General features: G+C 41.5%; 1 protein-coding gene across 3 annotated transcripts in view; it reads right to left on the reverse strand.

The window, feature by feature from the left end:
* The window catches only part of LOC121486867 (chondroitin sulfate proteoglycan 4-like), a 67,578-nt gene that overhangs the window by 42,861 nt on the left and 7,738 nt on the right, over positions 1-16,979 (reverse strand). For 2 of the 3 annotated variants that reach the window (XM_041748241.1, XM_041748242.1), the window contains 4 exons: positions 13,487-13,650; positions 9,569-13,138; positions 7,660-8,130; positions 3,180-3,356 (listed from right to left, as the gene is read on the reverse strand). In XM_041748241.1, the coding sequence (XP_041604175.1) occupies positions 3,180-3,356; positions 7,660-8,130; positions 9,569-13,138; positions 13,487-13,650 (4,382 nt within the window). The remainder of the gene's footprint in view (positions 1-3,179; positions 3,357-7,659; positions 8,131-9,568; positions 13,139-13,486; positions 13,651-16,979) is intronic. The other variant, XM_041748243.1, reaches the window with a different exon arrangement.

Genomic DNA, 16,979 nt, shown 5'->3' on the forward strand with positions numbered 1-16,979 from the left:
CTATCTATCTATCTATCTATCTATCTATCATCTATCTCTTTACATACACACACACACACACACACACACACACATACACCAATCCACAACTCAAGCATGGTTTTGCTGTTGAAGACGATGTTCAGAGAAATTTTGCTTAAGCTGGGCAATTTACAAACCTTGAACTCCGGTCTTCTACCTTTAATTTAAAACTTTTAAGGCAAAGAATGAGGGACTTACAAGATAAATAAATGAATAAACTCAGAAAGAGCCAGAGTCAAATGGCCGCATCCACTGAAACTGGGAAGTTGCACCCTCCTGGCCTGGACCCAGGCTTCCCAGGAAAGAAGGCAAGCATAAAGGAAATGGCCCTTCCCCCCCAGCAAATCTTCCTTTTTTTCTTGAGAGAAGCCCTCTGGAATCAAGGATAGTGGGGAGAGTATGTGGATCAACTACCTGAGCAAGCTCAAGGTTCTTGGCAGAGACTGTATTTCCCTCATTTAAAGGGAAGACAGAGATAAAGACCAGTATACACGTTTTTCCTCTCACAACTCAATGTTCTGAATATCTTAAATTGACAGGAATATTTCAATATAATAAAGCTATTATTAAACTGATGATGCATCTTATAATTAATGGCATCTGAGAAATGAAAGCCAAACCCACAATAGGGCTTCGATCCTTTGCAGAAGGAAGCCTAAGAGTTCCCTACTTTATTTTCTGGTCTTCTGCTTCCTCAGCCAGCTCCACATCTTCTCCTGTATCTGTCTGGAATTTGGGACCCTCCCCTGAATCTTTCTCATCGTGCAGTTTTGCACCATACAGCAAAATGCCGAAATCCTCTGCTGAGGTTGTTGGGTGAATACATTTGTGTCAATACAACTGCTGTGGACCTATTCCATGAAATCCACTTTAGCAGGAGCAAGAGACACAACAGCTTTGGGGTTTTTTTTTTCTTCCTAATAAAGACAGCCTCTGATCACATGGATGCAGAGTGGTCACATGGATAGATGCCTCTGATCACATGGATGCAGAGTGGTCACATGGATGGATGCTGTCTCACCACCCACCACACTCTATGTGGTGTGGTGGGTGGTGAGACAGACTTTCTACACCTTCCGTTGGTGCTGCTCTGGGCCTCAGTGCTCCCATTTAATGAGCACATTAATAACAGCAGTTGCTTTGTAGGGTTGTGAAAATGATACCACTTCTGGAAGATGCTCAGGATAGTACTCCATAAGCACATAATAAACATAAATGTTTATAACTATGCTGAATAATCATTGACCCCTCTGATCCCTCACTCTAGCCAGCAACCTAGTTCTCTGATCGCTTTGCTGAGAATGAGCTCAGTAGATATGAACACAACAAGAACCTGTAGGCCTACAAATGTGACCAGTTAGAACATCCCATTCCCAGAGAGTGACTGTAGAGTAAACTAAAGATAAAGTGATGAGTTCTGAAGGTATAAACACCACTGGTTTTTCACCTAAAATATAGAGGCTGAATAATGAACCAAGCTGTGAAATGACACAAAGCACTAAAAAGGCTATTCCTAAATCCAATTATTTTGAGCAAATAAGAACAGATTTTTTTAAAACCCAGCATGTTTACATGTTTAACAACATAAAATTGTCTAGTTAGATTAGCCCCCGATGAGCTCTATTCATGTTCACCTCTTCCACATCTCTTCTGACTACCTAATTTCCTCTGAACTTCTAAAGAATTTATTATTAACTATTTACTCTCACAAGTGGCATAAAGAAGGCAGAAGTTGTCAAATACATATGTGGGAAGATCTGTCTCTGCCAAATTTCAAAGTGAACACCTTCAGATGCCCATGTCTGGGCATACCTAACGAATGAGTTCCCTAGGGGCTTAAATGTGCAAGGGGCCAAGGATCCTTTTGGAAATGCAGCTGTACTAAAGGAAGAAAGAGCCAAGGCACACACCTGGTCTCTGAAAGATGAGCCACTATTGGGGGTCTTGACAGTTTATCTTTTCATTTGCTCATCCCTTCAACAAATATTTCTTGTTTACTATGTGTCTGTCATTGCTGAATAGTATGAAAAGAGGCATGAACAGGCCATCAGGCTCCTGTGCTGTCACTCTGTCTGTCCTCAGCCTGTCATTCAGCTGTCATGCAATCTCCTCATCTGTCCAACGAGGGAAATGGTAGCACATATCTCAGTGAATTATAAGCCCTTAGAGTGTTACTGGCACACAACGATAGCTAACAATTATTTTTTGAGCACTTACTATTTTAATAGCCATAATTTTATTCTCTGGGCCAGAACAACAAATTCATGCCCAACTCTTTAGGAGAAGGGACAGTAAGGAGTGATTTAAGACCAAGAAAACCTGCTGAATGAAAACTTTGGGATACTTCAGCGTAAACCGGCACAAATGAGTTCACTAGCATTGACATTGGTAGTGCTGGTGTAGGAGGAAATGGTGCCTGCCATAAGAGCCAGAAGCAGAAGAACTTCTGTGCATCAAGCAGCAAACATTGCTTTAGGGCGCCAGATCAGGACAGGAGCCAAATGGTGGACACCATGTGACAGCCAAAACATATTTATCTATGAGTGCCTAAGACGCACCCCCAGGGGATTTTCAAAAAGAGTGAAGGGTGATGGAAGTTCCCAGATACAGCAAAAATACTGTCACATGATTGTATAGTGAGGTTTTAAAAAAAAAAACACTATTACTAGCATAGCCTTAGAGTTTTTCGGTAATCATGCTACCATTTATTGAATCCCAACCACATTTCAGGAACTGTGGGAGAGTTTTACATCATTTTATCTCTTACTACTCACAACTCTGTCTCCATTTCCCATCCTCTTGATGAGAGCACACTGAAGGATTAAATAACTTGCCCAAGGTCACACATTCAATACTGGGAAGCTGATTCTCCCTTCCCACCCTAACTAGAAAAGGCCATGCCTCGGGGAATATAGTGTGAATGACACCCACTCACGAAATATAACACAACAGTAACTCATTGGGATTCATCATCTCCCAACAGTTATCCAACAGAATGCCCTGGTAACAACTAACATTTATTTAAAACCAGTAGGAATATGTTAACCATACATACATAATCATATGTCTTATTATTTAACATTAGAAATAATATAAAAGAAAATCAAATTGGTAGCCCTAATGTTTTTATGATAAATCCAAAAGCACAGAGCACTTACCTGAAGGATTTTGTTGACTGTTATTACTGGAGCCTCATCATTTACCGATTCCACAGTTACAAAAAGAGTTTGGGGCAAGCTCTGTTTTCCAAGCTCTGAGCTATTTGCAAAGACGGTGAAATTGTCGAGAAGCTCCTCACTATCATCATGCACATAATAAATCAATTCATTTTCCACCTATAACCACCAGCAACAAAAATCACCAACTTACTGAAATGTGATTTTAAAACATGAATAAATTGCTATAATCCTAATTTTAATGTCTCTCTAAAACACAGAAGCATGTATTTATCCTGTGAGGTTTGATTCTGACCATCAGAGTGGAAATTGTGATGGACGGGATAGTTTTTATGAAGTGATGCCCATCCTAGGAATAAGTTTAAGGAGAAATGGAGTGACACAGCACATAGGGCAGGAAAGAGACCATTGCACTGGTAATCAGGAGACCTGAGTCAAAGACTAACTCTAATACTAAAATGTGCTGTAGGTAAGTGATACAACCCAGCTGTTCTTCCAAAGGAAGATTATCCACTAAAAGTTAGACTCTACTTGTTTATTTACAGTGACTAATTTTTGAAGTTGTGGATTACTTTGTTAGACAATTCAGAATTTTAGGTTTAGCTCTGAAGCTTCTACCCACTTGCTCAACTTCTGTTGTTTGGAGACATCTGGACCAGGGGAACTATGAAGTTTCTCCAGACTTATCTTTTCTGAACTAAGCATGCATTATTCCCTAACTGTTCTTTGTATGAGAGACTATATGCTATGTCCTAATCCTATTCCTCCTCCTTCAGAACGGAATAATTTTTTGGTGCATCTCATGACAGATGATATCCATAACTACCATACATCTCGGTAGACATAATGATATATGTCAAAATCAAATTTTCTATCAAAGCAGATTTCCCTTACTGTAATAACCCAAATGCAAACATTTACTTTTATCCCTGTTAGATTTCATTTTCTAATTTTTGTTCTGAAATGGTCATCAAGTGAATTAACTATTCCTCTTGGATTTGTAATAGCCACAAATTTGATCAGAATGCCTTTCATGTCTTTAAGGTTGTGATAGAAAATACTGAAGAGCACAGGATCATAATTAGAGACCAAGAGAATTTTAAAGCTAGAAGGGAACTTGGCTTCAGTGAGTCTGTGACCCAAACATAAAATGGCAGAGAACTTCCAAAGCCCAACAGGAGTAGTTGAACTTCTGAAAAAGCCTCTGGGGTTGTGTTTGTTTTGATAAAATACTGCCAAAAATTTTAACAGTTCAACTTTGCCGGTTCCTATGGTGCACTTCCTTTGAGCAAATACTTTTGATCTCTCAGAGGTGTTTCTGACAAGAGTTGAAAAGTTCACGAAGAGTCTCAAGGGAAAATTGTGGCCATTTGTACACAGGTGCTGAGAATTTCTTTGGAGTTCTGTGAGCAGAGGAATTCCAGACCATAGGCCTAACCACAAGTTCTGAAACATGCTGTTTTAAGCTACTTGAAAATAAATGCAGAAGATGGTATTGATAAAAAAAAAAAAATGAGGGAATTTGTGCCTAAAATGCCTTAGGAACATAGTATTTAATACAAGTTGCCTCCTCAATATCTTTCCTGGAGAAATACATAATTTTTTCAAAGGAGCGGCACTCCCCCAAATTACATGCCTTTTAATATGCATTAATATCAAGGCAAAGAGAAGATTTGGTGGGAATTTGCCTGTTCCTAGACTTCTAACACTAGAAAAATGTCTGCTGACTTAAAATGAAAAGATGTAACAGATTTGTAGAAAATCTTGAAAGATTGAAAAGTACTCAGTCCCCTATCACCAATCATGTTCGGGGCACACTGTGTCATCCCTCTACCCACCTTCTCCCTCTCTCCTTGCTCCCCATCTCACTCAGGGTCAAAGGTGAAGTTGAAGTCCCTCCCGTGCTGGACCTCCCAAACCTCATGTACAGCTCTCCTCCCATAGCATGCAGTCCAGTCACACTAAACCCCTTGTTGCTCCCCACACAGCTGTTCACTTGCTCTTCTCTCTGCCTAAATGCTCTCCCTCCAGGTCTACGTGGCTCACCCATCCATTGCTTCCTCCAGGTGTCTGCTCAGAAGCTGCCTTCTCCATGGGACCTCCCCCGACCACTTGATTTGAAACTGAACACACACATACACATCACTGAAGGCCCCAGCGCTTCCCAGCTCCCTTTCTTGCTTTATTTTTTCTCCATGGCACTAAATCTTCACTCAACATGCCATTTATTTCACTTATTTTATCTGTTGCCTCTCTCTGCCTCCTTCTTTCTCCTACCTGGGCATCAGGGCACAGATTATTGCTGGGTTTGTTCACCACTGTATCTCCAGTACCTAAAGCTGGCATGCCTGGCACATAATAGATACTCAAAAACTATTTGCTGAATGAATGAATGGCAAACATGGCCAAGGGCTCCTCAAGCCACTGAACACTAAGGCTACTAGTTGTTAGGGGTTAGTGCCACTTTACGTGTAAACAATGATGTCTCAAAACCTGGAGACCTTAGTCATATAGGAAGAGAAAGTGTAAAGGGGTCATCTGGAAGAGCAGGGACACATGACCTTAACTGTGAATAAGGCTACACAATAACATGGATCCTTGAGGGAATACATATACTTGACATACAGATTTCAAGCAACCATTCTAAATGCACACTTCTCATAAAGCACAATCAACAATAAATTGACCAGGACAGGACTAAAATTTAGTGCTCAGTCTCTTACCTAGCGTATCTGAGGTAAACAGTATTGAACTGAACTTGCCCCGGAGCAAGTAGTCATCTTGGATGGTTTGTCCCACCTTTCAGATGGAAGCCATGATGAAGAGATGCCTATAGGAAGTCACTAAAGGATCACCTTACCTGAGTCCCCAGTAGAAAAGCACTGATTTCCAAGGTTGTTTCCTGCCCTAAGGATACCCTGCTTCTCCCAACAGCTCCCTAATGCCCCCTGGTTCAGTCTAACCCTCTCAACATATAATTCAAGACTCTCCACAGTCTGGCCCTAGTTCTTACTATGGCTCCTAAGCCCACCTGCAAGTCTTGTGGGCTATTTCCCAGGCCCCAAACCCATTCACTTTAATGCCTTTATATCCTTGGTCATGCTGTTCCTTTGCTCATGTTGCTTTTTTCTTTTCTGTTTCTTCTCTGTTACCTTCCTGCTCTTTCTTTCCTCAAATCTTGCTAAAACGTTATTCCCTCTGTGAGGTCTTCCCTATTCTCTTTAATTAGAGTCAGATGTGCCAACTCTGCACTTCTTAGCACCACTGTGAGAATGCTCTGTGAAGCAACAGAAGGGTGAACTAATATTAAAGCTTGTGTGCCTAATCCACCCCCCATCCCCCGCCCTGTTCACTTGCTCTTCTCTCTTGGCCCTTGCCCTAGGCCAAGATCTCCTAAGGGCAAGGAATATGGCTCCTTATCATGGCGACCTTGCACAGCAACTTGAACAGAAGAAGGGCTTAGCAAATCGATTCAAGTCCATTTTTAAGATGAAATCCTTACAAGCAAAATAAAGCAGCCCACATAGGTTTACAGCTAACTGAACAAAGATACCCAGAGATGCCAGGTGGTTGGTAATGGCTTCCAACCTGAAGAGTGCATATTCCTTGGAGCTTATAAAGTAAATGGTAGCAAGTTACTTTCAATACCTAGAAAGTAATAGAAATCATTCTTTTATTCATGATAAGAAAGCTAAGTCTCAAAATAATACCAACCTAGCCCAAAGCAAAGAAATATGATAGCAGCCTAGAGTTGATTGGTTATTTTACACTGAACATTAGATTGGAAGTTGTATCCAGTGCTTGATTGTAGGGCCTGGGCCATTTAGCCACTGATATCACTATGTTTACAAGGAGCATGGCATCTGTTGATTGACTAATGGAATGAATAAATGAGTAAATCCACTAATGACTAAAGTGTGTCTGTGTTAAATATTAGGTGTAACATTCTGAGTGGGACAGTGAAGTGTGGAGCTCCTCTAGCAATGGGCAGCTAGGATGATGCAGAGGCTAGATATCTATGACGTGAGCAAAAGTAGGAGAACCTAGAGATGTTTAACCTAAAGAAGTTATAATCCAAGGGAACTTGATAACTTTTTCTTTCAAATATTTAAAGAGCTTTTAGAAAAGGAGGTATGACTTGTTCTGTGAACCAGGACTTTGGAGAAGTGTCTAAGTGGCAGACTTCAGGGCAACAGAAAGAACTTTCTAGCAGTTGAAGTATTTTAGAACTGGAAGTACCCATTGCATGAAGTAGTGAATTCTCTATCACTGAATATATTTAAGCAATGGCTAGGTGATCTCTTTATGGAATTACCATAAAAGGGGCTTCTAGCATCTATTAAAAGGTTAAACTAGATACCCTTTCAAGTCTCATCACTCCTCAGTCCACTAATGTAAATAATAAATCGCACTTTTTTTCTCTTATCCCACATACCCAAAAGTATTAACTGAGAATTATTACCTGTTTCCTGGTAAACTTCATTAGCTTTACTCTTGGAAAATTAGAATTTTCAACATAACCATGTTTTGGTGGTTTGAGGAGAACAAATTCACAGTCAACTCCCTCAAAATATTTGTTTGGAATTTTGAGATAGTCCTCCAGAAGTGTTTTGGAGCCACCTTCTTGGACTGTGAAATTTTGTACCTCCAGAGGAATCTGCTTAGGGACAATATCCACTAAGATCTCAATTCCATTCACAGCTTGGAAACCATTCACCACATCCAGTAAAAAACGGTCCTGTTGTTGGCCAGGAACTGTCTGAACATAAAAGATATCCCCATCATCAATATCCTGTTGTGTAAAAGTCAGAGGGGACTTTGCATCTCCACCCAAGCTGCCTTCTTCTGGTAAAGATTTCTGGAGGTATCCATGCATTGGCGGAATTCTGACGGTGAACATTGCCTCTGAAGGAATATTATCTTCGTGGACAGCCTTGAGTTCACATACACAGCACACAGACACAAAAAGAAGAACATGTCAACAGTTGGAAGAGTCAAGACCCTTGATGAACCAAATTGTTCTCTATTAACATCTACAAATGGCTTAAGTTACAATCAGGGTTGATTCAGAGTTTCAGCCAGGGTCTGTTCTGGTGACTATGTCAATATTTGCATTTAGCCTGGTGACCATGTCAATATTTGCATTCAGCCACGGTTGCAAAGAAAAGTAAGGGTCAACAACACTTGAATAGCTACTAATGCGTTAACAAGGCATTATTCACAGCAGCAAGACACCCAGGACTCAGCAAGATGAAGTGAAAGAAACAAAATGGTATAAGAAGAAAGAATAAAAGATGGTTGAAGAAGCAGAAGCTGAATCACTAAAATTGCAAGACTTTATAGGAAAGTTTTTCCTCTTCCATTTTAACTAGCTCAGTATTTCAATAATATATTTAATTTATTGATTCAGCAAAATCCATGTCAAAACTGTCATTGTAACTGATTTATAGTCACTGACCTACACATGCCCCCTTGTGGTGAAACATAAACTCTCCAAGTTCCTAAAAAAGAATTGAGAAATATTGGTAAGCCCCTCATTTCCTTAGACAAACTCATTTAGTAAACTGCTCCTGATTTGAGTTAATTTCTTCTCAGTGTTATTGGCTGCATTCAGCAAACAAGTAAACTCCTTTGTAGTCCTGAGGGTAGATTCAGCATAGCCCATATTTGTGGCCAGTTGTCATGAATCACAGTTTACATACCCTGTACAGGATTACCCTAAAATGAACACTCTCTTCTAACTGTGAACAGCAAAGGTTTGCCTGCTGGAAGTTTCTAAGTAGGAGCCTCAGGAAACCAGGTAGCTTCTGGTGTAAGGTCTCCCCCCTGGCATTCCACTGGTCTGGGTCAATTTTATCCATCAATTTTAGGAAACAAAATGACGCCATATTCAGAGCTAAGGAAATTAACTGTGTAAGACAGCATCCTCTGCTGTTTTAGGGATCCTTTTTATGATTATGATTAAGTTGCTCTAAATTTTTATACCCTGCTTTATCACAACAAATGTAACTTAGATCAAATGAAATATTGACAGTATTTCTATAAAAAATGATAAAAAAGTAAATATCTCTTAATTTGCTATAATATGTGCATCATCTCCTCATTCCCAGTTCATCCTACACTAAACAAACATATTTACTTGTGTGCTGGGGTGTAGTCGGCTTTAACATAAGGCTTAGTATTACTTATATTCCATTACCAACTATAGGGAAATTAGCAGTGTCGAAATCATGAAACCTTCCAGCTTTTCTTTTCGATGGCATTTACATTTAGAAAAAAGTAATTCTCAATACCAAAGTAAAATCAACACAAAAATAGCTCTTAGATGCAGATTACTCTGGGAGGGAAAGAATACTTGGACAACTACCTACCTGGAGTCTTCCTCGACTCAGTTTTACTGGTTTTCCTTCTTCAACTACAAGGGTCTTGATGAGCAGAATTTGGGTGTGATGTTGGTGACTTTCTGAGTACACTTGTACGTAGACGCTCACTTCTACATAGATCTCTTTAACTTTCACTCTCAGGTTGAACATATCGGAGTTGCCACTGCCATCATGCCTATAAATCACATGTCCTTGCTTCAGGTCATGCTGGGAAAATGTGTGGGACACTGAGTGGTTGACCAGCACTCTGCCATGCTTTGGGGGCTGCAGCATGTGGAATTCAATCTCATGGTCTGTTCTAACATCTTGGTTTGTGGTAACACTGAGGTTAGATGCTGTGAGGCTGCTGCCCTCTCCTCTTTGTACAACCAGGCCCGTGTTGTTGGCTATCTGGATGGAAGGGTCTGACACAGTGACCTCAAGAAGGGATGATGTGTAATGGACACCATCTGTCACAAACAGCACAAAGCGGGCGGAGTCGGCACCCTTATGCCTGAAGAGCACTCGCCCTTCGCGCAGGTCATCTTGCCTGAACTGGTAGAGTTTCTGAGTGGGATCACTGGCTCTCACCAAGTCCCCATTTGGGATGCCCCGTCGGGTGTAGAGCAACTGCCCATCATCAAAATCTGAGTCTGGGTCATGGTAACAGAGATCTGCCAGGGTCAGTAGGCGCTGGCCATTCCTCACGACATGAAAGACCTTATCTACCACACGCACTGGTTTCTCATCATTCCTTAACTCTACAGAAATGGCAACTTTGATTTCTATGGATAAATGTTCTGTGTCAAGATGCCTGACCACTCCTTCCTGGCCTGGTCCTGCAGTGGAGGCCACAAGGAGGAATTCATCATACTGAGTCTCGGAGTCATCATGGACATACATCAGTCGCTCACCCTCTAAGTCTTGATCAGTGAACTCAGTGATACTGTCATGACTTCCCAGAGGATCTGAGAAGTTAACCAGTTTCAGCTTTCCATGTTGAGGACTCCTGATGATTTTATATTGGAAGGTCCGATTGTCCAGTGTTTGAGCAAATAATTCTGATTTTGTAATTAATTTCTCTTCTCCTTCTTTTACAAATAATCCTTTGTTAGTTACAATAATGCGTGTCTTATTTGCTTCAAAGTTTATTCTGAAAGTATAATCTTTTGATTCTATGTGCTTCACAACAATCAAGAACCTAAAGGTATCTTGTGTGTCTTCCCTGAGCCTCTCCTGTGGCTCATAACTTATCTTAGAGTCTGAAATGTTTTGTTGGCTGAAGATGGAGTTTGTTTTTAGAATTGTATTGCCAACTAGCAATTTTCCTTTCTTAGGTGGGGTCAGTAACTTAAAATGCAGTTCTCTCTGAGTTACGTCCACACCCTCTGTCACAGCCTGCAAATGATCAGAGTTCAGTATTTGTCTGCTTATTTTATTGACCTTGAGAGGAACATTTTTCAGAAGTATAAACTTAAGCCAGTGGACGGTAATAGGAAACATCAGCTCTTCACTGATTTTTCCTTCTATGTTAACTTTAAATTTAAAGTGATCTGTAATATTTTCTAGCTGTAATCCTCTAAATGTACTATGGTACCGGACCCGACCCCGATTGATGGAATGCTGAGAAAAGGTACTAACTTGTTTCCATTCACCACTTGATCCCTGCCGCTGAATCTGGCCAAATTGGGGTGGATGAGTGATAGCATAGCGGGTCTCCATCTCGTGGGGTTCACCATTAACCTCCACCGACAAGTCACTCTGTGTAATCAGAACCGCGCCACCCTGCTGGACGACTGCACCGGTTCTAATGACCACTTCAAAGTCCCAAGGAACAGCCATGACCCGTAACACTACCGTATTGCTAACCAGCTCTCCATCGCTTGCTCGCAGAAGGATCCGGGAGTTCCGATGACCTCTGTGCACATAGAAAATGTTGCCATCTCTTAAATCCCCATGCGTAAAACTATTGATGGCTTTCCCAGGATGATTGGTGTTTTCTAAAAACCCAGCATCTAAATTGAAGTTGCCAAGCACAGAGAAACTAAGACTCAAAGGATCTGTGTCAGGGTCTGACACATGTATGATATTCGGAGTCAGTCGTTTCTTAGAATTCTCAAACAGGAGAAGCATGTTTCCTTCAGGGAGCTTCAGGTACGGGGGATCATTCACTGGAAGGACAGTAATGTTAAACACATATGGCACATGTCCTTGCAGACGTAATGGCATTTCCTTCTTGCTGTTGGAAGAGACTGAAAATGTGAAAAAATCCCTAGGTTCTTCTGAACCATCATGGACATACCAAACTTTTCCTTGCCCCAAATCTAACATAGTAAAAGCCTTCTCCATTCCCAGCGCAGGGGAAACATCGATTTGAAGGAACCCATGCAGGGGCATTTCCTCTATTTTAAATAGTATTTGAGAATGATGGATACCCAAATCTTCGGATGCCACATCCACTTTCATATGCCTTTGTTCCAGAAAGGCTCGCCCACCTTCTTGGACCTCCAAGTTATTCAGACTCAAGAAATAGCTACTCGCATGGTGAATAAAAGGCTTGCTTGCCTCAGGGACTACAGTGGAAAGGGGAACTTCTGATGGATGCAGGTATTCTGTTGTCGTAATGAAAGGGTTTTCATTATCACTACTCTGCACTTTACACCCAACAGCTATATCTTTGGACACAAGGGCACTCTTCAATGCTTTCTTTTCTGAGTTGACCTCCAAGCCTCTTAAGCACCCTTTGAAAGAGATTCCTCGAGCAGCTTTCCTGGGCACGGAGGCCAGTTCCAACTTCTTAACTTCTTCTCCCTTACGGTTATCAAGACCTCCCACAAAGAGGGGGCCTTCTGAGACAAATGACTTGCTTTGCAAAGGCAGCGGTGTTCTTACCACTTGCTCATCCACCATCAGGTCCAGATACCCTCCAGTGAATTTGAGTTGAATAACATGCCACTTGTTGTCACTAACTAAGCTAAAAGAAGAGAGCTGGGTATTACTCTTGCTCCTTCCTACGTGAGCCTTCAACAGACCATTAACTATTTCCAAAGCAACAAAATTTCCTTCTCTTCCTGACTGAAATAAAAGCAAAGCTTGTGGAGTTGCAGTCTGCAAAGCAAATTCCAACAGCCCTTCCCCTTGCACCCTCCATTCTGGGAAGGTGACATAGGATCTGGAGCTAAAGAAATTGATGGCTTCATCCTCCCCGGCAAAAAATTCATCACTGCATCCTAGTGACACCTCATAAACCTTCTTAAAACTAGGGTAAGATCTAAGGGATGCAAGGATCTCCCTCTGGTTAAATACCACATCCTCCATACACCCGCGGAAATTGGGGAGCTCTCCATCTAGGTAAGCGACATCAAGTCCACCATGGCCTGCTATATAGATTCCATGTTGAAAGTGCAAATTGTGCATCCCACCAGCGATCTGGCCAGTTGTCTCATAATGTTTGTCGATAACCAGAGAGATACTGTTTTTAAAACAGTACAGTTCCACTAAGTGCCAAACCAGGTCATCCATACGAAGTCTTTGCTCAGAAAGGAGTACTTGTTCGCCTGCACCAAAATTCACCCTCACCTGAAAGAGGAAGAATCACAATTAATCAATCTCATCTCATAGCATTTTATTGCAAAAACAGGGCCACCCACAGAGAGAGAGAGAGAGAGAGAGAGAGAAACTTGGACTTGAAACCACTTTCCACATAATGTATGGACTACATCAATGAGGTTTAAAAATTCGGAGTCAGAATATTTCAGGCATGCTGGTAAAATTGGAGGAGATCCCAACTTTTCACATGGCATGTGATTTTATTCTAATAAAATAACACTAATCAAATGGATAGCGATTTTGTTCTCTCTCTCTCTCATGGTTTTTCCTCTAGTAATTGAATATTTACACATTTTTAAAGATTTAAGAAAATCTTACCCGTAAGTTTCCTGATAGCAGTTCTATTATACAGTAGTCATTCTTTCCAGCTGCAAGAAAAAGTAATCCCTGTGGTTTGCTGGTTTGAAATTTTAATTGAAGAGATAACTCAGATGAAACTTCTATGATGTTGAGCTCCACATAGCTTTCACCATAAAAAGATGCTAGGGAAAAATTTTCAAAAGGAGTATAAATTAGTAAATTTATGACACAATGACAATCCCACTTTAGAGTGTCATCTCCCTTCAGGGATTGATCCTGCTGAGGAAAACTGCCTTGCCCAAGGCCACAAATGGTTCCTGAAGTATCCCACAGATTCAATGTCAGGGAACAAAAGCTCAGTGTTCTCTTGCCCCAATTCAAAACAGCTTTGATGGGCCAGTTTCTCCTCAGAACTCTCAGAAAGTGGTCGAGGCTTCTGTTGAAACTGAATTGGAAGTCTACTTTTCCATGTACCCAAATCCTGCTTCTTGCCCTGTCACAGGGATAATCCCAAACCACTGGTGGTGAACTGGTATAAAAGCAGAAGGGAACACATTAGCCAGCCAACAAAGATCAAGCTATGAAAAATACAGGGCAAATAGCAGCTATGAGGACTATGGAACTGGGTGTGTATTGCTAAATTTGAATGAAGCTTTGAAAAAAGATAAGGAAAAGCTAGGCGAGATTAGTTGACAATTACAAGCTAAGTATAAAAGCAAGAGGGCTTGCCTGGTAGCATATAGTCTTCCTTTCCTACAGCCGGAAGCCAGTGGAAGATAAGACTCCTATCCAGGAATTAATCATTAGACTAGTCAACTACAAATAGAGTTAAAGTCCCATCTTTGTTAGGCTTGCTCTGACAAAGCTAAGGCCCTGGTTGGGAAAGAATGGATCCTTGACATAAGGAATTAGAGACATCTAGGTTGATGCGTTCAAATACCTTGGGTCCCTAGATCCCTCTGAACCCTCTTAGCCTACAGAAGTGGCCTATTCCCCTACGAAGGCTGGCATGCCCCTTGCTTAAGAGGTGGCAGAGGATTCTCCCCACAAGCAGCATTTGACCTCTGAAGATACATCCCCATCTCTTCACCTGGCCTCCTGGCCGCTAGACCAAAACCAAAAGTAAGTCACAACCTGTGTGAGGACATGTGGGGCTTGATACGGGTGGTAAAGGACTAGAGCCTACTGTAGCCACAGGACCTCTCCATGTGTATTCTACTACCTGTAGCTGCCAGAGTACACATATGACTCAGGATAGCTGATCAAGGGGCAAAGCATGACGTTGGATAAGAAAGAGTCTATAGGTTTGGGATCACTCTCCAAGGATATAGGATAGAACACTCTGGCAAAGACTACCAGAAATGGTGTGAACTCTCTGCTAAAGTGGCTCCTGGATGCACAGAAATTGCAACAACCCACTGTGAGACAGACACAACAGATTACCATGACAGATGGATGAAAAAGATGAAAGTGGTACTTCAGGATTGAACATAAATAGGACCAGAAGGCACAAGCAAGTGCGCAAGATGGTAGCCCCGAGCCCCATGTCATTACCATTTTTATGCCAGCACCTTTCCTCAGCTCATGCATATGGCTGCATGGGCGAATCCTGTGGTACCAGCTGATGGAGAAACAAAACACCTGAGCATGGCTCATAGATGAGTCAGCTTCATCATATGGCTTCATGATGAAAATAGACTCCAGCTGCACCATAGCTCCTCTTAGTGGTGGTCATGGAAAACACTAGTAAGAAAAAGTCCTCCCAGCAGATAGAAGAACTTTGGGTAGAACACCTTAACCATCCACTTTGCGCACAGAGAGAAGTGGACTGAGGTTCAAATAAATGAAGGCTGATAGAGAGCAGCAAATGGCCTGGCCAGATGGTCAAGAACCTAGGAGGCAAAAGATTGAAAAAGTAGGAATATGGAGGTCTGGGATTGACACAGGAAGTGGGAAGATCTTTATACTGCATGTTAATGCCCACCAGAAAACATCTACCACAGAATATGCGTCAAACAACCAGGCAGATAGAGTGACTTGGTCTGTTTACATCAGCCAGCCTCTGTCATCTACGCCCCATATGTTGGTACAAAGAGGTAGCCATGATGGCAGTGTTGAAACTATATATGCAACCAATAGTCTGGGCTCCCTCTTGCCAAGGCTTTCCTAGCTACTGCTACTGCTGAATGCCCAACATGCTACTATCCCTTGAAGAGAGGCCAACTGTCCACTTCATGTTGAGCTGACTTCAGTGAAATCCTTCCTCAGAAAGGCCAGTCAGTGTTCATTTCAAAAAATAAAATAAACACATATTCTGGGTATATATTTGACTTTGTTGCCTCAGATAGAACCCCTATATGAAGAGCTCATGGAGTGTTTAATCCACTAATAAAGGAGGCCAAATAACATCACACCAACCAAAGACATGCCCTTTATCCAAGGAAGGTGTAGTAATGGACCTAAGATCATAGGATCCAATGTCCTAACATATATTACATCTATTATATATGATAGGACCTGACAGAGTGTTGGGACAACCTTACGGAGGTACAATTGAATCACTAGCTCAGAAGCAATACTTTTCTGGAGTGAGGTTCTATCCTCCAAGACTTCAAAAGAAAGATTTTTACTTCTAAAGGTCTTAAAATTATAGATCTTTAAACACCTCCTGCTGGGTCTCCAGGAGTATAATATCTGCGTCTGAGAGCAAATGTTGATCCTAAGAACAATCCTCAATAAAGCTCCAGCATGATTATCTCCATCTTAGATTCTGCTTCCTGAATCCTTCCTGAATTCCTACAACACTCTGAATATTCTTTTATTCCAGCATTCACCATGTTGTACTGAACTTACTTGCTTATTCATCTATCTCCTGGACTATTCCATGAGTTTCCTATGATAAGGAACCATCTCTCTCTCTTTTTTTAATCTTTCCCTCTCCAATACCTAGCACAGTGCCTGGCCACAGGTGCCTAATAGGTTCTGTTGGTAGCCCACTGAGATCCCTTTTAACAAGCTGGTATACCCATCCTTCAGCTGTTTCACTGTGTTATCCAGGAATTTCAGTGAAGTTACACCCCCTGCCCTAGAGGGGAACCTATAACCAATGACTGATTGAGACAGACATTTAAAATGTGTAGAGCTCTGTGTTGCCATTCATATTCTAGAGTTTTCTCTGGGATCAGACTGAGAATAGATCAGCTAAAACTAGATCTTTGTTTGGTATCATGCTTCTCTCCTTCCTTCCAGCTCTCTCCTGGTCACCTCACTCAGCAATTTATTTGCACAAGAATCCTTGCCTATGCCACTTTCCTTAGGGAACCCAATCTAAGATGAGTAGCAGTAGCAAACAAGCATTTTTTGAACCAAACTATATGAACCTAGGAGGCCCTCACTTTATAGTTGAGTAAACTCAGGCCTAGGGAGGCTTACGGACTCATGTACCATCAACAGTTAGTTCAAAACAGAGCTAAGACAAAAACCAAGCATTCCCCACCTCCGATCCTGTGTT

This window comes from Vulpes lagopus, chromosome 3 (genome assembly GCF_018345385.1).
Source record: "Vulpes lagopus strain Blue_001 chromosome 3, ASM1834538v1, whole genome shotgun sequence".
Taxonomy (NCBI): Eukaryota; Metazoa; Chordata; class Mammalia; order Carnivora; family Canidae; genus Vulpes; species Vulpes lagopus.